General features: G+C 45.7%; 1 protein-coding gene across 2 annotated transcripts in view; it reads right to left on the bottom strand.

The window, feature by feature from the left end:
• Nucleotides 1-24,211, bottom strand: part of NSUN6 (NOP2/Sun RNA methyltransferase 6) — a 125,726-nt gene that overhangs the window by 58,553 nt on the left and 42,962 nt on the right. The window contains exons 6-7 of one of the 2 annotated variants that reach the window (XM_085630829.1): nt 7,237-7,318; nt 1,221-1,340 (exon numbers count right to left, since the gene is read on the bottom strand). In XM_085630829.1, coding sequence (XP_085486955.1) covers nt 1,221-1,340; nt 7,237-7,318 — 202 coding nt within the window. The remainder of the gene's footprint in view (nt 1-1,220; nt 1,341-7,236; nt 7,319-24,211) is intronic. The other variant, XM_085630830.1, reaches the window with a different exon arrangement.

Genomic DNA, 24,211 nt, shown 5'->3' with positions numbered 1-24,211 from the left:
TGTTGGGCTGGCTCGAGCCCGAGCCGCCGGAAGGCTTACTAGGCTTCTTTACCGGCCCCGAAGGTCCGGTGTGGGAAGCAATTTTCTTGGTCGTGCCTAGGCTTGGAGGCGAAGGTGTGTCCGAAGCCTTTTTGGATGCCATGGAGGGTGTGGGGGTGGATTTCGGTACTCACGACCCTCTGTGCCGGAGTGATGTCCTCCACATCTGAATCGTCGGCTTCGGAGGCGCTGACGAGGCCCTCGTCGGTGTGTTGTTTTTCTGGAGCGTCGAAGTTGTCGTCTGGGATCGCCGCCGAGTAGTGTGCCATAGTTCTTCGTGCCCTTCGGTCTCGAATAGTTTTCTTGGACCGGAAGGATTTGCACGCCGGACAGTCTCGAGCCTCGTGTTCAGGGGAGAGGCAGAGATTGCATACTTCGTGGAGATCGGTGTGGGGGAATTTGGACCCACATCGAGGGCACTTCTTGAAGGGAGTCCTTTCTATTAGCCAGCACCGGAGCTTGGGTAGGCCCGAAGGCCGTCGTTGACGACTGGAATCGAAGGTCTTGATCGATGAGAGCCGCGTCGAGTGTGGAGATCGCCATCGAAAACAATACCGCGAACAGGGGGGAGCATTGCTCGTCGATTGGAGAACTGGAAACTGTTCAAAAACGGAGCGTGAAGATCACATCCGAGCCCGATGGCGGAAAAAAACAATCTGAGGATGGAGTCGAAGCCCATGCGCAATATGATCCAAAGGAGGAGTCACATACCTCGTGACTTCCAAAGACTTTCCAAGAGAAAAACAACTGCAACATCCGGGCCCAACACCAGATGACGATCTATGCACAGTGTGTAATCTGCAGCTCATATGCCTCGAACATAAAGTTTCATATGACAAAATAGGGTAGCCCTAATCGATTTTAATTATAGATCCCTCTCCTGAGCCTAAGAGCTCCCTTGACGATCAAGGTTGAGCCGCCTGGATACTGTCTGTATCCAGACGAAGATTTCATAATGAAGTATGCTACTAAAAACTGAATAGTATGTGAAAAACCTTAAGGGTTGTCCAAACGGGTCAAGGATGATCAAAAGAAACGGTCCTATTTCAGTGTGTTCTCTCTTCTGTGATAAGCATACAATTTTACGATAGACATAGTCTTCTGTTATTAAGCTGAACTCCTATCATTGTTTCACACACACACAACAGAAAACCACATGCCAAGCCACTGCCTGATCCTACCTGATCATCCATTAATGTTGCAATATGCGTGGTCTTTCCTCCAGGGGCAGCACACATGTCTAGTACTCTATCCCCAGGTTGAGGATTTAAAACATGACTCACGACAACAGAGGGCAAGTTCTGGCTTAGAGAATTTCAGAAAAGAAAAATGCAGTTAGGATTCACATTGTCACGAGTGTGCAGAGAGTTCATTTAAAGTCTAACAGACCACAAGAGCTACTGTGAACAAAACATGAATGATTTTAAATACTGTAGGGCAAAGTAAGTATGCTAGTTCTAAAAAAAACTTCAACAATTTTAAGTCTGAAAAGTTTTATTAAAAAGGCCAGGAAAAACGTTTCGTAGGGAAAAGTAATTATTTTCAGAATACCATTTGAAATAAAAGTTTTCATGGTAGAAATCTCATGCAAATTCTTAGCTTTGAAGGATATTTTGGAAGCAGGCATACTTTTATAACCATTTTAAAAATCAAATTGTATAGAGATTTGCAAAGATTTGTCACGTTTTCAAAACTTTGCAGGTACCTATATCAAAATGCAGCAATTTATTAGTTTCACTGAATAAATGCAGACATTTAGAATTTCCAGATTCCATTGAATTAGTTAAGCATTTAATGGATTACAAATAAAGGTTGTTAAATCAGACCTTTACGTGCCAGTACTGCACATGCATCCATGCATAATAGGTAGCCGTTCCCACCTATTCATCTTGTGTGTGTAACCTCACCAGTCTCCTCCTTAATGAAGAGAACTAAATCTTTGAGTGTATTAGTGGGGGAGGCTGAGGGGAAGTAAGAGATGTCACAATGTGCAAGGATGGTCTCCTTAGCCAACCGGCATACGTTTTTCACAAGAATATGGCTGGAGAATGTCACTGAAGCTTCTTTGGCTTTAATGAAATGTTCTGAAACTTGCTGAAGGTTCTCCATGTATAGTGAAGCAATGAATGCTACTAAAATAATGTATTTTTGCCTTAGCACCACTTTGCTGGCAACAGAAACTGCACAAAATATTGACAGCCATAATGCAACGCAAACCTGATGTCCAAGATTTGTAGTTTTTTGTTCAGTTAGGATCGCACATAGATGTTGAAGCATGCCAGGAGGAGGATCTATTTGTTCATATGGAATGCTGAAAAATTCTCTGAGACAAGGATTAGGTGAGTCCTTCATAGCCACGAGTTCCAAATGGACAACTGAAAATGGTCAGAAGGACCTGGTGTACATTCACTCATTAAGGCCACCAAAAAAGTCTGAGTTACTTGTGATCAGCAATGAACAAGGTTATGCATCAGTCTGACAACAAAGACCAGTTAAGGTCTGAAGAAAGCAGGGGTGACTATTTAAAGAAAAGATGTGAATCGGGTCCTTGAGGTGTCTTCTGACAACTTCATACACTGTGAAGAATGAATTCTAAAGCTTGATCAGATAGGTTCCAATGAACAATATATAACTCTCTCGGATGTCAAGCTGTCGATACAAGCCAGATAACAATGGAAACAACATCCCCTAAGCAAGTCTGCAGATTTACCTCTTGGCAGTTTCCCGGGATTATATCTCCGATATTTGCTCCTGCTTTACTTGCTGGTAGAATACTTCTTAGCAACTCCCAGGATGTCCGGGTTCTCCGATGAAAGACCAGCGTGGGCAAAGGCTAGTCTCTAAGGAGTCATCCCCTTCAATTTGAAAAGTGCCTACCGCTGGGGACTCAGAGTGTATTAGGTATGAAAACGGGAGTATTTTCAGAATTCATAAGCTGATGTTGCAGAAAAATTACAATTTCCAAAAAATATTTTAAATTGACAATTGAGTGGCAAATCATGTGAAGTTAGGAAGACTTATTACTAATATCATTACCTAGATTCCAGGGGTTATTGCTGCTATGGGTGTTATGCATTACCCATGTAGAGGCATTTCAAATTGACAAATACTTTTTTACATTACTGCTGCAACACTGCCTGATGCACCAAGGCGATCAATGCTAGTAAGAGTATGCTATCCTCACACGGCCCCCGAAATCGCACCTCGCTCCCCTCAAATCAGTATTAAACATGACAGCCAGGTTCATAACAGATATTAAACAGTATGATCACATCACACCTGCACTCAAGACCCTCAACTGGCTTCCTATAGAAGGAAGATGCAATTACAAGACTACCTTTATCACCCACAAAGCCATTCACTCACACACCCCTGACTATTTAGATAAACTCACTAAATCAGGAAGAACCAGATCATTGAGAAGCTCCAACACACTTCTTCTTGTCCCTCCCAAACGAAAAAAGAAATCTACCCATGCTCGTTCTTTCTCAGGTAACGCTCCCAGCATATGGAACTCTCTCCCAAGGGACTTACGATGCAACCCCTCCTTCACTGGCTTCAAAAGAGATCTAAAACACCACCTACTCAACATATACTGGAACACTTGAACAATTCTTGAACTCGGTTCCATCAGTCTCTCTTTGACCCGTTAAACAGCTAGCTGTTTACTACTGTTTGCCTCTTTTGCCTTGAAGTTTGTTCTCTTGCTTGACTCATAATTCACAAATTGCCCATAAGCAGTAACCGCCCTCAGGGCCGAGCTGCTGTCTGTGTACATATTGTATTCCACCCACATTGCCTAATATTTCTATGTGTATTTATTGTTGTTTGTACCTGAGACTAAGATTGTTGCGCGTCATTTACAAAGTGACTGGATTACTGCCTGGCTCTTGATTCTGTGAAACACTCCGATACCCCCGGGTCTAGCTGGCGCTACATAACCTGTATAAATACATAAATAAATAAATAAATTTGTGCATATGGAGCCCACTAGTGTAATTTTGTCTGATGTGGTCTCTATTTCAACACTAATAATATTAGTAGTTGGGAGTGTAATCCTCATGTCACAAAGCTGGGACCCAGAATGGAAGAACCAGGGCATGTTTAGAATGTTCACCCCACCAGATGAAGCTGTAGAGAATGCATGTGGCACCTAGCATGGAGCGCCTTCTTGAAAACAAAAGGGCATAGTCTTCTTGAGTCATTACTCTCTATGAATGAAAAAAGGCCCAAGCCAGCAGAATTACCCAATAAAATGGATAGTCCTTAAAGGCACAGAGTAGGATTCAGAGTAGTTCATTGAGAACTCAAGATTGAATATGGTAATGGATATCAGAGCAAGATTCCAACAACTTTTCTCAGTGCTTAGTGTTGCACAGAAAAATTCCGAACAGAAATGTAGCAAGATAATTTCAACATCTATGGCTGCTGGAAAACAAAGATGTACATCCCTCAATCACAAATCTGTTTAGTCGGTTGTCTCTCTTAATAAGTGTTGGACTTGGCCCTATTTGCAGGGTCATCCCAGAACTTTTTGCCTTCCTCCTATATTTTTTCTGACCTCTTTTTGCTGGTTTTATGACTCTGACCACTTTACCACCGCTGATCAGTGCTAAAGTATATATGCTCTCCCTATTGTAAATTGATATATGGATTAGTGACTCCATGATTGGCTGGTTTGGTTTACCTGTCAGACCCTAGCACAGTGCACTGAGTGTGCCCAGGGCTTGTAAACCAAATGCTGCTGGTGGGCGTGCAGCACTGGTTGTGCCACCCACAGAAGCAGCCGGTAAGAGTGTGTTTAAGGCTTGCCATTGCAGAGCCTGTGTGCAGTCTGGTACTGCCATGCTGACTGGGCAAGTGCACCCACTTGCCAGTCACTAAACCTTCTCTTTTCTGCATATTAGTCACCCCTATGGTAGGCCCAAGCGCAGGGTGCACTGTAAGTATAAGGTAGGACAAATGCCCTGGTGTGTGCGAAATGTCATAATAGTGAATTACAGCCATTTTCGTTTTTCACTATTGCAAGGCTACCTGTTCCCCATAGGCCAGAATGGGCAGTTTGATTATTACATCTTATAATCCTAACTGACTCAGGGACCATGGTAGAAATACGAGTTTAGTATGCCTGAACTCAGAATGATAAAATACATCTTTTAGTGAAGCTGGTTTTAACATTCTGTGTTTGAAAATACCACTTTTAGACAGTAGGTATTTTCTTGTCTTATCATCCAAACCTGCCTCTGCTAGGCTGTGTATTACTTGTCTGGAGTTTGAGTGTCAGGGGCTGGCGAATTCCCGGGGGACTGGGGAATTCCCGGAGACAGGGTGAGTCAGCACAGGGCTGAATAGAGAGATCTCCATGTAGATGGGTGGGAGGAGTTTCACCTGGGACCTGAATAGGGCTGTGCTTTCCCTCCACAATGCTGGCTCCACCTCCTGTGGTGCGTCTGATGTCCCTGCCCTGCACTCTGAAAGGTAAGAAGGAGTCATGTAAACAAAGTGCTCCAGGACTGATCAGAACTGGTTTGGACTAGGCAAAGGCCTCTCTGCCATCGGAGAACAAAGAGAAACTTGGTATCAATATTGGGAACCAAACCCAAGAACTTTAGATCACTTTGGGAAACAAGAAGAAACCTTTGCTAAGGAGTGGAACCAGAAGAAACGGAGGAGAGACTATCCCTAAGCTGAATGCTGCTTGGGGGATTGGCCTGCAGTGGTTGCCTGACTGCCAAAGAAAGGAGTAAGGAGTTTGTGTGCATTTTCATTCAACTTGTGTAAGGATCTCCAAGGGCTTGGAAAAGAGCTTGCCTCCTGCTGAAGTCTCAGGGCCAACAGACTTCAACCCCCAGCTCCCCAGAGTTCTTTGGAAGTGCATGCTGCAGTTTTGGGCCTTCTGAGGGACTGCTTGTCGCAAGGAGCTGGAAGCACGACTCACGGAGAAGAAGCGTGTCGCTGTCACAGCCACTGCCGTTGCATCTCTGAACAAGGGTGTCGCCGCTGGAGCTGTCGCATTGCACAGCATCACGAGAAGCGTCCCGCAACACCCAAGAAGCGTGTCGCCGTCGCAGCATCTCTGAACAAGGGTGTGGCCGCTGGAGCTGTCGCATTGCACCGTATCACGAGAAAATTCTGGCAACAAAGATGCAGTGTGTCGCCGTCACAGCCGCTGCATCTCTGAACAAGGATGTAGCCACTGTAGCTGTCGCATTGCACCACATCAAGAAAAGCGCCTCGCATCCACAGAGAAGCGTGCCGCCGTCGGAGCTACAGTCGTCACATCACTGAACAAGGGTGTCGCCGCTGCAACTGTCGCATCGAGCGGAAGCGTCTCGCATCGTTGGAGAAGAGTGTCGCCGCCACCGCCTCTGTCGTCTCATCACTGGACAAGGGTGTCGCCGCTGCAGCTGATGCATCGAGCCGAGACATCTCGCAAAATCGGAGAAGCGTGTCGCATCAACAAGAAGGCGCCATCTTTGTTTCTTTGCACCAGATCTTCAACGCATCACCGCCTTTGTGTGTAAGGACCTACCGCATCACCTTCCCGGCAACACTTTCGTTGCCCTGCGTGTCGCATCTTAAGGTACATTGACTCAAAGTGTCATCATTTAAGTTCTAAAGAGAACTAAGCTAAATTCTATCATTTTAAAGTAACAGCATTGTGGATTTTTGTCGTTTATGGCCTTGTGTTAAATCTATATAAAGAATACTTATTTTTTATATAAAACCTGTGTGGTGTCCATCTGTAGTGTTGTCACTTGATTACTGTATGTGTTCACAAATGCATTACACACTGCCTCTGAGATAAGCCTGTCTGCTCGTGCCAAGCTACCAAGGGGGTGAGCAGGGGTTATTTTAGAAGTGTACCCCCTTACCCTGACTAGAGGCAAGGGTCCCTATTTGTCACCAGTACCTACCTGTGCCAACTAGAGACCTCCAAATCTAACAATAAGCTTCTATAAAAATCACAGTTGCTACACTAAAATTGTGCAAACCGCTGTTATCCAGTTAATATTGGGACCTTTTACCTTCTCACTTAAGTCCTAGTACCAATTTAAAGGCTTTCTTTAGGCCCTTAGATTTCAGACGGCAAAAATTAATGGAGAGATTTTGAGCCATTTATTACATTTAAAATGTTTCATTTTCCTGCAAAATTACTTCCTTCTGTACATGTTGAAGTAGAAGTGGAATGATTACCTGTAGAAACAAATAGGATGAAAGTAGATTGTCGAATGATGGACTGAGGTACACTGGTTCTATCATTCTTACGCCTATACCTCTGAAAAACAAAAATCTCATTAGAAAAAAGTGACAAAAAGATGAATGCAGCAGTTCTGAAAACAAAGCAGAGAAATCCCATTAGCCAAACAAAAAATCATAGGCAAAACATTTATTCTATATGTCCCAAACCTGCAAGGTTAAAATCACACTGTTTAACAAAGACATAAAAAAGCTGTGCAAGTTAGAAGGCATGCAATATGTGAGACCACCAATGGGCCACCGACTTATGGTATTATCTGCTTTTTTTCTGACGGTGACGTTTTTCTGCTTATATTTCATATATTCATTTTGTTGAGTGCATATTTTCAGTTATGAACACATTTTGCCTTACGTAGTAGTAGTAAACCTTTATTTTGGCCCAAAGACCATAAAAGTGCAATCTAAAAACAAGTGTACATTCTTAGCAGCAGTTAAAAGGGCGAGTTATGGCTACACAATCAGATACGACTATGTGCGCATATAAAGTGCATTTGTGTACCGAATCAATTGACAAATGTACATTCTTAACACATAAAAGGACAAGCAACAGCCACACATTCAGATACCACAAAATGCGCGTATACATATATTAGTGTCGTGCATCAATTAACATTCAAGCATAATGCAAGGAAATAAGCAATCATGACACAGTATAATACCCATAAAGTAGTAGTAGCAAATGAAGTGCATAAAGAGGAAGCACATAAACTTAAAACACTGAGCTAATGCAAAATGACATTCATACTGGTATAGGATTTTAACGGAGGTACTATGTCACGACTGGAAGAGCTATAGAGTGTATAATACAAGCCGCAAACAGGTTATCTACTGGTTGGGAAACCTACAGTCCTAGAGGGGTTAGAAATAAGAATCCTATAGGCAGTCATAAACCTGTCTTGGCCTAGTTTAAGGCATAGGGGGTGAATCAATTTGCATCTAGGGCCAGTGTAAGAAGGACCGAAAAAACAAAAAGTGGGCAGAGTCCTTAATGTTATACCCACACAGATTACATTCTTGCATTGAAAGGGAACGTGCAGACCACTTGCTAGTGAAATCCCAGAGAGGTAGGATACCAAAATGGAATTTAATACATAAACTTTTTGCAAGAGCGGTGGTAATCTCATCGAGGAAATCTTCAAATTTGGGGAATGGTTTGTATGACAAGATCTGAATAGATAAAGACCCGAGATTGGTGAACTGTTGGCACTGACCAACTAAAAAATCCCTATAGTGTTTTTTTAAAAATAGCCTTAGAATTTAGATTGATACACTCAGGAGAGCTGTAAAACAATAAATTCCTAGTTTTGTGAGCCGTTACTGTAGGTACTGAAAGATGTTCAGCGCGCTTGTAGGACGTATTGATGGTTAAGGGTAAAGAAGGGGCAGACTGGGACAATTTAAGCAGTGATTTGAGGAACTTTAACTCCTTCACCTTTAATGGGTTAAGGTTGGTACTTACTTCCCCATAGCTTGGCACTTTAAAGTGCTGCTGTTTGGGTTTTGGCCCTGTATACCTTTAAAGTTGGGGAAATAGCCTACTGTTGGATGGCTTTGTGCATTTTTAGGATACCTGCCAAGGTGGGAGAGATAATCAGACTGCTTTTGAGAATTTAAGGCGACCAGGAGAGGGAGTTTACAATCCTTACCCCTAGATAATCAAAAGTTTGCACCAGCTGCAGAGGAGTATTGCCTAGGGCGAATTCTCACTTTCAATTTTTATGGTGTCTGAGGCCATAAGTTTGGTCTTTTGGGTGTATATTTCAAACCCTCTAGAAAGACAAAAGGCAATGTTCCTGAAAGTGAGGGTACATTTCGGCAAGCAGATCGGGATTATTTGCTATGGATGGCCACTTAATGCCCTTTCTATTTTTGGAAACAGAAGGCATATATCGGGGCTGAATTTGTGAAGCAGATAAGTTGCAACGGCAGTCATCTGATTGAATATGCTACTTACCAGTATGCATCTGTTCTTGGCATGTAGGGCTGCTGACATTCATATCTGTGCATAGATCGCCGCCTAGTGTTGGGTCCGGATGATTGCACATTGTTGTCCTGGAAGAGTCTTCGAAGTATCACGAGATAGGTGGCTCCTCCCCTGGACTACAGTGCGCATGGGCATCCTCTCCATCCTTAGATTGTTTTTCGCCATTGTGGCAGTGATGGAGTAGATACAGTAAGTGATGACCATGCTATACAGTAATTCTGAGTGCTGCAGCCGCTAAAGGCGCCGGGGAGGAGGGTGGGCGATATGAATGTCAGCAGCCCTACATGCCAAGAACAGATGCATACTGGTAAGTAGCATATTCAGTTCGAGGCATGTGGGCTGCTGAATTCATATCTGTGAATAGAATACATAGCAGGACCTCCATTAGCGGCGGCTACCCGTGCCAGCTGCAGCAGTCTGAAAAAGAGTTTTGAGAACAGCCTGTCCTACACCTGCCTGCTGTTTTGAGTGTACATCTACACAGTAGTGTTTGGTAAATGTATGTATAGTGGACCATGTGGCTGCTCTACATATTTGCTGTAAAGGAATGTTTCCTAGGAAAGCCATGGACGCCCCCAACTTTCGTGTTGAGTGGGCTCGTGGGGGAATCGTTAATGTGCGTTTAGCTTTTTGATAGCAAATTTGAATACATTTAACGATCCATCTGGCTATCCCTGCTTTGGAAATGGCGTTGCCCTTGTGTTGTGGAGAAAATGCAACGAAAAGTTTTTTGTTTTCCTAAAGTCCTTAGTTCTGTCTATATAGTACATGAGGGCCCTCTTTACATCTAGTGTATGGAGCATTCTCTCTGCGACATTTTGTGGATTTTGAAAGAAAACAGGCAGTTCAATAGTTTGATTCATGTGGAACTGCGATATCACTGTGGGCATGAATTTGGGGTTGGTACGTAGTACAACCCTGTTTGCCTGAACCTGTATGAATGGCTCTTGAATGGTTAGTGCCTGGAGTTCACCAACTCTTCTTAAGAAAGCTACTTTCCAGGTGAGGAATTGAATCTCACATGAATGGAGAGGTTCAAAGGGTGGACCCATTAATCTGGTGAGGACCAAATTGAGGTTCCACACCGGTGCCGGTGGGTGTCTTGGGGGAATTACTCGTTCGAGTCCCTCCAAGAAGGCTTTGATGGCAGGCACTCTGAATAAAGAGAGGTGCTGCCTGTTTTGAAGATATGCCGCTATCGCGGTTAAATGGATACGTATTGAGTTGTATGCCAGATTGCATCGGTATAGGTGTAAGAGGTAACAGATGATGTTTTGAATGGATGCGTCCAGCGGGTTAATGTCATTGTTGTTGCAGTAAATGACAAACCTCTTCCATTTAGCCGCATAGCAAGCTCTGGTCGTGGGTCTCCTGGCTTCTTTGATGATATCCATACAGTCAGGTGGCAGGTTTAGGTAGCCAAACTCTAAGACCTTAGGAGCCAGATTGCCAGGTTCAGCTGTTGCGGATCTGGGTGCTGAATTTCGCCATGGTTCTGCGTTAAAAGTGCGGGTTTGATCCGCAGCCTTTGATGCGGCACCACGGAAAGTTCTAGAAAGGTGGTGTACCATGGTTGGCGCGCCCATGTGGGAGCAACTAGGATGAGTGTTAGTGAGTGTTGTCGCAGTTTGCGTGCCACTAGCGGTATCAATGGCGCTGGGGGAAAAGCGTACGCAAATCTGCCGGACCAGTTCATCCATATCGCATTGCCCTGTGACTGCGGATGTGGGAACCTGGCGGCAAAGCTTTGGCATTTTGCGTTTTCGTTTGTGGCGAATAGGTCTATCTCTGGATGACCCCACTGTTGGAAGTACGGTTGGAGTACTGACGGATGTAGCTCCCACTCGTGCATCTGGTGGCTGTGTCTGCTGAGCAGATACGCCATCTGGTTGTCTTTGCCCGGGAGGTGTTCCGCCATGAGGAACATGTTCCTCTGAATGGCCCGCTACCACATGCTCTGAGCCAGATCAGACAACTGTGGAAAGTGTGTTCCTCCCTGCTTCTGTATGTAGTACATGGCAGTCATGTTGTCCGTCCGGATCAACACGACTTTGTTGCACAAGTGTACTTTGAACGCCTTCATGGCTAGGAAGATTGCCATCAGTTCCAGAACTTTGATGTGCATCTTCTTTTGTTGCGTTGTCCATAGTCCCTGCACTGTGTAAGCGAGTACATGAGCTCCCCAACTCTGGAGAGAGGCGTCCGCCGTCAGTATTATTTGTGGAACAGGCTCTTGGAACGGTCGGCCCTTGCAAAGGTTTTGTGGATTCCACCAATGCAGAGAGTTGTATGCCCGACCGCTCACCAACACTAGGTCTTTTAATTGTCCGTGAGCCTGATTCCATTGACGTGCTAAGCACTCCTGAAGCGGGCGCATATGTAGTCTCGCGTGCGGGACTATGAAAATGCAGGAGGCCATCATGCCTATCAACTGCATGAACACTCGCGCAGGAAGGGAGTGTTGAGGTTTGAACTTGGAGATCAGCAGTTGCATGCTGTTGATCCTCACTAAATTTGGCTGAGCTGTGGCTGCCAGAGTGTTTACGGTCGCGCCCAGGTAATGTCGTACGTGTGCGGGTTGGAGATGTGATTTTGGGTAATTTAGTGAGAATCCCAGACTGTGAAGAAGGTGAATGGTGAGGGACATGTGGCTGGCACATTGCTGGGCTGACTTTGCCTGAACAAGCCAGTCGTCCAGGTAAGGGAAGACGTGAATGTGTTGCCTCCGTAGATGTGCAGCCACTGTTGCTAGGCACTTGGTAAAGACCCTGGGTGCTGTTGTTACTCCGAAGGGGAGAACTTTGAACTGATAGTGATGCCCCTGAATAGTGAACCTGAGATATTTCCTGTGTGATGGGTGTATGGGTATGTGGAAATACGCATCTTTCAAGTCCAGTGTGGCTAGGAAGTCCTCCTGACTGAGTAGCGGCAGAACCTGCTGTAGGGTGAGCATATGGAAATGCTCTGAGAGAATGTAGTGGTTGAGGGGTCTCAGGTCTAGTATAGGTCTGAGCGAACCATCCTTTTTTGGGATTAAGAAGTACAGAGAGTACACCCCTGTCCCCTGTTGGTTGACGGGCACGACCTCTATTGCACCTTTTTGCAGCATACTTAGCACTTCCTGCTGCAATAATGCCAAGTGCTCTACGGACATAGGACGGTGCTTTGGCGGTATGTTGGGTGGAGTGGACGTTAATTCGAGCCAGTAACCGTGCTGGATAATGTCTCTGACCCACCTGTCTGTGGTGATGGTTTTCCAGGCTGACAGGAACTGTTGGAGTCTCCCCCCGACAGGTGTTATGTGGTCGGGGGGGCAGGAAGAGGGCGTCACTGTTTGTTTTTGGGGGAGGACCTGGTGTTGCCGTACCCACGTCCTCTGCCTTTGGTGCTGGAGCCACGATATCCACCTCTGGTGGTTTTATCATAGTTACTTTGTGTGCCCCCTTTAGTGTACTGCTGCTGTGACCCCTGTCCTCTAGCTGCTCCTCTATTCCCGGGGCGACGAAAGGAGCCATTACGAAACTGCTGCGTCTGCAGAGCCCCCATGGATTTCGCAGTGTCAGTGTATTTTTTAATTTTCTCGAGGGTAGTGTCAACTTCAGGGCCGAATAAATAGTCTGGATTGACCGGTTGATTTAAGATATTGTTCTGAATCTCAGGCTTGAAGCCTGAGATTCTCAACCATGCATGCCTCCTTAACATGACGCTTGTGTTGATTGCCCTTGCCGCAGTGTCGGCTGCATCCAGTGCGCACTTGATGGATGCATTGGTAAGGAGTTGTCCCTCTCTGATAAGGAGCTCCGCCGCCTCTTTATATTCATCTGGCAAATGTTGTAGCAGTGATTCTAGTGTGTCGTAGTGGGACCTATCATAACGGGCCAGGAGTGCCTGTGTGTTGGCAATGCGCCAGATGTTTGCTGCTTGCGCTGCAATCCGTTTGCCTGATGACTCCAGCACTTTGGACTCCTTATCTGGGGGAGGAGTTGTTTGTGAGTGGGCTCTTTTGCGAGCATTAGCAACAACCATGGAGTCTAAAGGTAACTGACCCCTAATGTACATAGGGTCTCCGGGTGCAGGCTTGTATTTCTTTTCGATCCTGGGGTTCAGCACCCGTGCCCTGGTTGTTTCTTTAAAAATGTATTTTGCAAGATTTAGAACTCCTTTTAACATGGGCAGAGTTTTGACAGTTTTTTCAGAAGAGGCGAAAGTGTCCACCAAGAAGTCTTCTTCGACAGTGTCAGAATGGAGTTCTACTCCATGATTGGCAGCAGCCCGTTCTATAAGGGCATTAAAGGCAGCAGTGTCCTCTGTGGGAGATGTCTTTATGTTATAAAGCTGCGTGTCATGGGTATCTGGTGCGGTACCCTGGTCGGTGGGGTCATCCCATGCCTGATCTGGGTCTTGCAGGTGATCATCAGGATCGATATCCCCAGGGTAGGTGGTATCATCCCCTACATAGTCCTCTCCTGCGTCTGCCTCTGAAGGCGTAGGAGAAAAGGACGGTGGATCCTGATGGAAGGGTTGAAAGTGTTCATGAAGCACTGGCTCTGATCCTGCCGGCAATTTATGTTTGAGAGGAATTTTGTAGGAGTCTAATCCGCTCTCTGGCGTGATTTTCCGCTTGAGGAGCATCAACCTACCAGTGTTGGCGTCGATAAATTGTGGCTGGGAAGGCTCGAAATCCGTTTGTCCAGTGGCTGGGGACTGTGTTTGTCGGACACGTGCCCGAATCTCGAACAGTTTCGGCGCCGTGGGCGGCGGCAACCCTCACGTGATGTTGGCCGGCGCCGAGTGTGATTTCGCAGCCTTGTGCGTGTCGGGACCCGACGTAGAGTGGGGGGCTGCCCGGTCTCTGATGCGTTGCAACGATGCCGAGACCTGTTGCACGGTGAACGCAAAGGGCTCCTTGGAACCGATCGGCACCTTGGAGGTAGGCGTCGAAGCGGCATCCGACTTCTTTGCAGTCATGGGGTCATCGAGCCGAAGGGAGGTATCGACGCTCGTCGGAGTCGATGACTTGGCAGGCGCCGCCGTCTTCGACGTCGACACATACGGGGTGGCCACCTTGACTTTGGTGGTTTGGGCAGTAGTCTTCGGTGCCATAGGCCGAGGCGCCTTGTGGGGACCGAGGGACTTCTTTTTGGGCTCGGCACCCGTATCCGCTGCGGTGAGCTCGGCACCGAAATCCCTTTTTGCGCGGTCAGAGCCGATGACCTTTGCCGGCGTCGAAGGAGTGGAGGGCTTCGAGGCCTTCGAGCCGATCACAACCAGTTTCACTTTCGGTTTCGATGGAACTGGTGCGATGGATGGTTTCGGTTTCGCTGAAGGGAATCCAGTCGTCTTCGATAATAGTGGCTCTTGTGAAATGTTCGAGGCCGGGCCTGGAGGCGGGGCCGAAGAACCGTGAGATTGATCTTGGGTAAGGCCCGAAGGCGATCCCTCGACCTGAGCCTCATGACGACTTATTTGTTCGGCCTCCGTATCGACGGGTTGGCCTAGCTCTTCGCTGGAGCTATCTTCCTCGGCTCCAAGGGTCTCATCGTAGTCTCCTACCTCTTCGACGACTTCTTCCACATCGTCGTCTTCCGATTGTGAGTCGTGTTCGGAAGCGGGGCTGAAGTCTACGTCTTCCACGCTCTCGGCGCCCTCTTCTTCGGTGCTAAAGATGTTGGCCGGGGCAGGCGCCGATTGCTGCGCCTCCAATCTCGCTGCCCGTCGATTCCGGAGAGTCTTCTTCGAGCGGAACCGGGCACAGGCCATACATTTCGACTCATCGTGATCCGGTGAGAGACATTTGTTGCATACCGGGTGGACGTCGATGTGTGGGTATTTCGTGTGGCATAAAGGACATCTTTTGAAGGGAGTCCACGATTCCATCGTCGATCGAAGTTCGATTTTCGGACCAAGCGGATCCGAAAGCTTGAAGAAGGTGCTAAAGCACTAAAGAAACTAGTCGATACCGAACGGGAACAGTACCGACGATAACTAAAGGCCTTTTGGCCTTAAACTGAATTTTCCTAACTTGAGCTAAGATAAGCACATCCGAACCCAATGGCGGAAAAAAACAATCTAAGGATGGAGAGGATGCCCATGCGCACTGTAGTCCAGGGGAGGAGCCACCTATCTCGTGATACTTCGAAGACTCTTCCAGGACAACAATGTGCAATCATCCGGACCCAACACTAGGCGACGATCTATGCACAGATATGAATTCAGCAGCCCACATGCCTCGAACAAGATTATTTCTAGGATGTTTTGGTCACTATGATCTCTATCAAGGATCATGAAATCCCGTAAGTTACTCCTAAATCGGGTATCCATGACACAATAGTCGATGCGTGACTTCTTAAGACCCCATTTAAACGTAAAAGCTCTTAATTTGTCGGACTCAGTTCTCCTGTTACAAGCCCGGAGACCAAAGGTGAGTGTTAATGAAGCAAGCTGTAGAGTTGCAGCAGACCAGACTTTTTAAGAGCCTGCCTCCAGTGATGGGATACCAAGCACTTCATCTTGACTTTGGGTAAGGGTTGTAACAAGCTCTATGGGTTCGTAGGTGGTGTTAAAATCGCCTACAAGGATCGTGAGCTCAGAGCTAGGACAGGAGCACAGAAGATTTTCCACAATAGCTAAGTCTGGGACCCTTTCTTTTCAGGGACCAAGCAGCTATAGATATTCAAGATGTTAATAGAACTTCCTTTACTGTTGCTAAGGCTTTTTTTTTTTAAAGGGGTACTGGCAAATGAGTGTTCAGGAAGGATAACCATCAACAATTGAAGACTGGGAGGAGAGTAATGAGTTAGAATAAGGTACTGGATGTACAAAGAATCTTTCAGCCTTGCACCTTATAATGGCTGCCCGCACTTACAAAGCCCTGCAAATGGGGCCCAGAGTTTGTAGGGGTATCTCTGTTCATGCAGAGGTACCCACACACTTAGAACCATGCACCCTGCACTTGGACTGAAGGGCCTACCTTAGGAGTGACTTAAAGGTTAAAAGTGTAATAATCGGGATATAAGGGAAACCGTATATTTATATCCAAAGTGAAAGGTGCAAGAACGATTTCACGCAGACTGCAATGGCAGCTCTACAGACACAGTTTGCCTGGGCTCCCATGGGTGGCATAATACATGCTGCAGCCCATGGGAGTCCCCTGGTGTGCCAATGCCCTAGGTACCTCAGATATACTAGGGACTCATAATGTTACCCCAGTATGTCAATTTTGGGTTGAACAAAGTACTTACCACAGACTTTAGAGGAAAGAGCACTGTCACTGGGTTCCTGGTTAGGAGGATCCCAGTGAACTACAGTCACAACACACTGAAACCAGCCAAAAGGTGGGGGTATCAATGCCATAAAAGATCCTACTTTCCTACAAATACTCTATGATGTGGGTAAAACGTGATGTGAATCCATTTATGCTTTCGTATAGAAAGTCTAAAAAGAAGTAGGTTATCTGGATGTACTTAAGATATCGGATAAAGTGCCACTGACAAATCAACACTCCTTTCTCAAGCATTAAATCACTCTACAAATTGCAGCCTCCTGATATTGCTCCATGTCTCACATTTTAGCATCCAACTCCCCTGTGCAACCCAAACACTAGATGATGTTAGACGTATTCTAACTGCACACTTGGGGGTGTGGGAGCATTAGGCATTGAATGGTTGATTGATTATGGTGATTTAGGGAAGAAAACAGATCTTCACACTGTCTGACATATCTATAGGAAGGTAGATACAATATTTAGAGGAAGTGATGTTCGCCTAACTACCAAATAGGTCTTTTTTGATAAAGCACACAACTAGTGTTGCAACGAGAACCTTTCAATGAATCAACTTATTTAGTTATTGGTATCAGCAGTACTTGGCTGGCTGGCTTGTAATTGAGACTGGCTTTATTCTATGAGATGGGCTTTATGAACAGGTACGATATATGGGTTTTTAATCTTTTGGCCTGGTTTTCCCTTCTGTCTTTGCCCCATGGCAAGGTCTTCTAAGCACCCTTGGGGGAGTGGAACTAACAATCATTTATCTCCCCTGACACATCACCGGCACCATGGTATGGCTTTGCAGTCCATATTTCATCACCAATATGTAAGTACTGTTGCGTAGAATGCTTGAGCTAGTGAAAGCTGAGGTCCAACACAATCACTTCAACACGCTAGTAGTGGTGTCCTAGCTGTTGCCTGAGTCGCTCATGCATGAGAGTGGGAAGACAGATGCATAGATGTCTTCACCTCAGATACACTCAGATGTGTGAAGGAGACAGGTTGCTCCCAAGCCGTGATCTTCTGTTTAACACTGCATGCTTTGTGTAATGTTGCTAGAGTGACGTCTTCACCAATTCAAAGCATTTTCCAGTAAGCTGTTCAACAAGTGGGAAGTACAGATGAAAGCTCACTCAATGGTTCTCAAGCATTTTACCTAGAATGTTTCTAGGGCCATGAAGCACTGCATCATGATCGTTGTAATTTAAGATAGTGGCACCATGGGCTTTGGGTTAGTATTGTGTTGTGGAGATAAGGGCAGCATCAGGGTGTGGGAGAGATGCACCCGTTCCATAATAAATACATTGTAAAGCCCAGTATGTGTCAGAAATTTGCACACCAGTGACTCCACCTGAGGCTTCAAGAAGACGTCAAAAAACTAAAATTGCAGCATGTGGTATGTTCCTCCTGAGCTTTCAGGGACTCCAAAGTTGGCACCTGCCCTACACAGCTCCAATGAACCATTTTCTACCCAACATCCCATCCGCTCACAAATCTAGTAATGTCTGCAGGACATCCAGCTTCACAGAAACATGGTCAACCTTTGCCAAGGTTCCCTGCTCATACTCTTCATTACTGACAGGGAACAGGGCACAAATGGCGCTGGACATCTATGGGTCGAACTTGACCCTGTGCCAGGGAGACTACCATCTCAGACCGATTTGCTGGCATGTCAGCAGCACCTAGAAAACATGAAAATTCATCAAATGCCTTCTGTTCACAATTAGATTTTCTCATCTCGTTGGATCTCGGTGGGTGCACTGTCTCCCGAACTAAACAGCAGAAGCTCCACAGGACGTTGGACTAAAAAATTTGCTAAATGTTCAAGTTAATGGCAATCAGGGTCAGGTACTCCACACAGTTTTATCTAAATGCAAGCAGTGTGATGTGGTCAGTCCTTCAGCATACCCTTAATCTGAAAGACATTTTTTTTAATTATTTTTCTTTTAAATCAAGCCTATGCTTGTGTCCTTTACAAATCAGAATATATTGTTCAATTTTCAACTTTTTCCCAACTGCTAGCAGACACACGACCCCTGTAGGGTATCGTTTTTAATAGAGTTAAGTGAAGGATCCCAGGATGGTAAGGCAGTTTTCTACAGCACAAATTTTATTTTTAGTAGTAAGTGAAGATCTGAGAAAGACTTATAAAATGCAGGCTACCACGGTTTCTATTTTTTGTTTGTTAAAAATTAAAACTCACTAGAGACTAAAATGATTTTCAGGTGCCTCTACAAAGAAAGCTTAAAAGCAACTTGTGATGAGGAGACGTGGCCTGTACTGAAGGCATCACTGGAAATATCTTCATGGTGGCCTTTCGCCTTGATTTGTGTTTGGGTTTTTCCTCCTGAAGTGATCTCCAAATAGAAATCATTTAGTTGGGCAAACGAGCCAGATTCTGGTGCCATTTTTTCGACTGTGCATGGGGATGCTTCTAACTAAGCCCCAATGGATGTGCTCTGACCACTGAAACATGTTGAAATTGCCTATACTCCGGCTAGGCATATTTGACTTAGCTATAAGTCTCCAGAACAGTGTTTACCAAACTGTGTTGTGAACCCTCTGGTGAGTGATGAGCCGATATTTGGTGTGTCACAAAAGTCAAAGCAAAAAAAAAAAAAATGAAAAGAAAAAAAAGACGCATTTCAATTCTGCATTTATCTGGTCAAATTTGCTGCTCCTCAAGGACAGAGGTCAAATGTCAGGCTATGTCTTCGGACAAATTCATGCTTTTCTTCAACCCATGGATTGGTGTTTACATGCTCCTATCATTTTCCAGTCAGAAAAAGTGTGAAAGGAAAGGCTGTAGGATGTCACTTTTTAGTAACGCACAACAAAATGCCCATACTTGTAAATGAACTGTACACATTCAGCAGCTACAAAATTTAAAATTAAGCACATTTTTGGTAATTCTGAAGGGTGATGGAAACAAAGATTTTAATGAGATCAAAACAAATCAAGACACAAGGCTCCCCATAAGCACGAGAAAAACAGTCACGCAAGCCCTAAGCACCAGCCAACTGGACTACGGCAACGCACTGTACGCAGGAACCATCACAAACGCATTTGAAGGCTCCAGACAATACAGAACTCAGTGGCCAGATTGAGCCTCAACCTGCCCAAATGGACCCATATCACCCAATACCTGAGGAACCTTCCCTGGCTCACTTTTGCAAAGTCATCCTATGCCAGGGGACTGTAAGGTACATTAGGGCGCTAAGAACAGATGGGGCCACTGGCAACAAATGGCAATCCTGCCCAAGTCTTCAAAGCCGCTCCTGCCTTTTTTTTGCATCCATACTTACCCCGCTATACAATCATTCATTCTTCACAGCAATTTTACCAAAATCCTGGAAAGGCTCGGTCTTATTTCCAATGCACAAGAAGGGATACCATTCGAACCCTACTAATTATAGGCTCATAGCCCTGCTCAACATTGAAGCTAAGGTTTATGCCTGCCTATTATTAAGGGACCTAGAGGCTTGGGCGGACAAGAATGGTATCCTCCCGTCTTTTCAGACTGGCTTCAGGGCAAATAGTTTCACCATGGACAACATCTTAGCGCTCTCTTACCTCTCGAAGCAAGCCGTATTGAGTAATAAGCTGCCCCTGTTTTGCTGCTTCATAGACTACTCCACGGCCTTCAACAGTCAATCAAAGACGGTTATGGGTAAAACTCGAATCTTGAGGGATCCCGGAAACCCTGCTAAAAGCAATAAAAGCCCTCTACGAGGGGACATGGGTCCGGGTCAAACTAAGTCCAACAATCGTAACATCAAGAATCGAAACTAACACCGGGCAGGGATGTATTTTGGCCCCCCTACTATTCATCCTGTACACGGCAGACTTGGGACCAGCCTTGAAAGACGCCAGCCTAGTACCACCGAGATTGGGGATGTTGGCCCTGGGAACTCTCCAGTATGCGGACGATACAGTGGTCATGGACCACACTAGGCTGGGGCTCCAAAGAGTATTAAATAGTCTTGCAGTATACAACAAGGACAATAGCCTACAGATCAATGAGAGCAAGACCAAGATAGTAATCTTTGGTAAATACCCTCACAAAAAACAAGCAACATGGTGTTTGGGTGAGCACCGAATCAGGACAGATACATCCTACAGTTACTTGGGGGTATGGGTGGCGGAGAGGGCCACAGCAGCTAAACACATAAAGGAGTTAACACCGATAATTAACAAAATAATTCTGTCTCTCAGACATCTAAGCCATCGCCTAGTAAGTCCATCTATATAACCCATGCTGACTGTACTTAGGACAAAACTAATTCCAGCAATCACTTACGGTCACTTAGCCTTCCCAGGAGCACTTGAGAAAGTCATCAATGCGGTCCAGATAAAAACGTACAAGACCGTGCTACAAGCTCCCTGACAAGCAAGGAACACCAGGCTAAGGCTGGACATAGGACTGAACAGACCGGACTTGGCACTACAGGGGGACCTAATAAAATATTACATCAGAGTACTGAAAGCCCCTGAAAACAATCTTAAATATTTCCTAAAATTCATTTTCAGGGCAGAGGGTTCCCCATGGCACTCCCAAGTTGGATCAAGCAATAGACCAACTGAAAATCGAGGCAAAGAGCATGCCCCTTCACGAAATTCCTTATTCTGCCTGGGCCAAAGCTGTGAAGCACCAAGTCCAGACGATCTCGTCTGAACTGGATCGTTCATCACTCCGGTACAACTCCCTCACACTGGCCCTGGATAAGTCATATACTCATGGGAAAGCTCAACAACATTTGCGAGACTCACTCTCAGCCCAAGCAAGAAAGAAAATTCTGTACTTGCGCCTCACGGCCCTCAAGATTTCGGATTTTAACCAAAAATGGGCACGTACAGACAGCATCATCTCCTGCAGGTTATGCAATTACCACAGAGAATCCGGGCTACATCTCTTATGTTGCTGCTCAAAGCTGGCCAGCGATCATCATTTGCTGCGCCCGGCCCTAAGGGACATGGGCCTCAGAACTTGCAGTGAGGCCTCGGACTGGTGCTTTTCAGAAACCACAACTTGCTTACTTGCCAGAGTTGGCAAGTTTACCCATCAAATTAGAAATGCACTTGATTCCCATCAAAAGGCCACAGATTCAGGGTCCCTGTCATTCTTTTAATGAAAATCATCTGGTGCCCTAACCCTGTTAGTCGTCACCTAACCCAGGGGTTTTTCGCATGGTCACTGGAATCATAAATTGAACATGGGGCCCACCAGGGGGCACGCTAAGAACTTTTATTAATGACAATTAACATCACGGAGGGAATGACCCTGTTGGATTTTTATATAACCATTGATCCCTACAGGAGTAAAAATGTGAAAGGGTGGTGACCCAATATTTTAACTCTTTTTTTAAATTGAAGTTTTAAATGGACATAAAGCAGTAAACAGAGCCCATGTAGCCATGGTGCTATTTTAAAGCTGGATACCGGGTTGTTCCTGGGGGAAGGGTGGTTGGGAGGTGGGCGCTGTTCATGTGTTTTATACTGTAAAGATTTTAAGTAATCGCACAGGTAATAAAATAATTTACTTACTTAGTTACCCTGGGCATCCCCATTTTTTGCTAAATGGTACTGGTGGTAACAGACTCTGACTGACCCTGGGCTCTGCCGAACCAGGGCTATGCTGAAAACACTTAAAAAAGAGAGAAAACATCTACACACAGTAGGGTACACTATGGGTAAGGGTACCCCCATGATTTGCATGTCCTCCCCTTTGAGGCAGGGGGGATTAAAACCACCTTTAAGTCCCTAGTATAAAATAGGACATGGGGGTTTAGAGGCGAGCATCCTTTATGCACTTGCATGTGTGCACTGCCGAGAGCCTGAGGTCATTTTAGAAGTAGTCCTGTGTTGCAAAACTGCTTCTAAATGCAAATTGTGCCCAAACTCGACTTTGGTGCTAGGGGCACAAATATATAAACTACAGTATTGTGGCATACTAGGTAACCCAGGGACTCCCCTAGGTGTCCCAGGGGTGGGATGGCGGGGTCATGTACCTATAAGGAGGACCATTATAAAACTGCTTTTACATGCCTCGGGATAGAGATATTGCACATTTCACTTCCCTCATTGTTGTAAAGTGATTCCCAAAATCGACTTTTGGGCTAGGAGAACTGTGGAGTGAGGATCTACATTATTTTTGTATATTCAGGACCCCTAAAGTCTCCCCTAGGTGTCCCAGGGGTTGGGGGGGGACAGGTAGTTATAGACAGGGCCCTTGTAAAACAGTTTTATAGGACCTGTTGTTGGAGAAATAGGCCATTTCATTTTTCCCGCTGTATATCCCCAGCCACATAGGTTAACATTGCAGTAGTTCATGAATTCATAAATACCCCAAGGGACACCAAAAAATATCATTCAAGGACTTAGGAAAATGGTATTGATAAATTCAACAATATAACGTTGTTGAATTTATGCTAAAATGTACAGATCATAAGTTATAAGACTTTGTCTGTAAGCCAAAATTCAGCCTCCCAGAGGTCTGCCCTAATTGAACAGAGTTAAGTGGATTAACCAGGCTGCTTTGATGAAGTGATAAGTGGCGCCTAGTGAGAAAGGCTATCTCTTGTAAGAGGACCTTGCTCTGCAAGAATGTCAAAGGAGGCGGATGGGTCGTAAAGCATCAGCATCAAAGGTAGAAGGGGAGAGGCAGATACAGCCAGGTCCATTTATCCCCTTCCACTCTGAACCCAGTCAGATGTTAGGCATAATGAAGGAATTTACAGATGTAGGAGGGAGGAAAGCTATGGAAATAAGCCATCCTGTAGGTTGGTTTAGTTAGCTCTTGCTTCTCTGCTGAGACTTCAGCCATATTGAATTTGGAAGACTAGTGTATTCTGGGAGACCACTGAGCCACACTTTGGAGGAAATGGTCAAACTCCGGGGTGTTGCCCTGCACCTCATTGGACAGGAGAGCCTTCCTGCTTGGCCCCAGAGAACACTGAATAAGCCTCTTGGATCTTCTGCTCGAAACAAGAGAAGAAGAAGGATCCATGCTGGAAGTTTGATCTGCACCAACCAGGCCCTGCACTCTGACTGACTGTGCATGCTACACAATCTGGAACTACAGCAGTGTGGACCTAACTTGGTTCAAGAGGAACAAAGAGTGGACTCCCTGCAAGCTAAAGGTTAACAGAGCACACCTGGACCATCACCACCAAGAATCCCCAGCCTGGAGTACGTCCAGTGGATTTGTAAGGGTTTTGTCCAAGTGAATTGTGGGAACTGAAGTCCCAAACTGTTATTGACCATCTTGGAAATTCCAGACCCTTGGATTGTGTTTTGGACACTATGGACACCCAAAAACAACTTCAGGAAGACGTTCCAGAGATTTGGAGCAACTTTGGAAAAAAGCTTAGTAAGTGGACCTGGCCAGCCAAGCCGGCGACCCTCAACCGTGAACCGGCCTGTCTTCCAGGTTCATCCCGCTGAAAACCTCTGGAGGTCCGATTTCCAGAGTTTGACCGGGAGCTCGTCGAAAGCCAAGCCGGCGATCACTCACTGAACCCTGACTGGTGAAAAGCACTGAGGGACCCCAGGAGAAAAAGCTCCGTAACGTTTCTAAATCCGAAAGTAAAAGACTTAACCGGCTCCAACTACAAGCGCCAAGCCGCTCACCTACAACTGTGATCCCTGGTTCGTTCCACTGG

This window comes from Triturus cristatus, chromosome 10 (genome assembly GCF_964204655.1).
Source record: "Triturus cristatus chromosome 10, aTriCri1.1, whole genome shotgun sequence".
Classification (NCBI taxonomy): Eukaryota; Metazoa; Chordata; class Amphibia; order Caudata; family Salamandridae; genus Triturus; species Triturus cristatus.
Note: the sequence above shows the minus strand (reverse complement) of the source record. Positions and strands in the feature narration are given on the sequence as shown.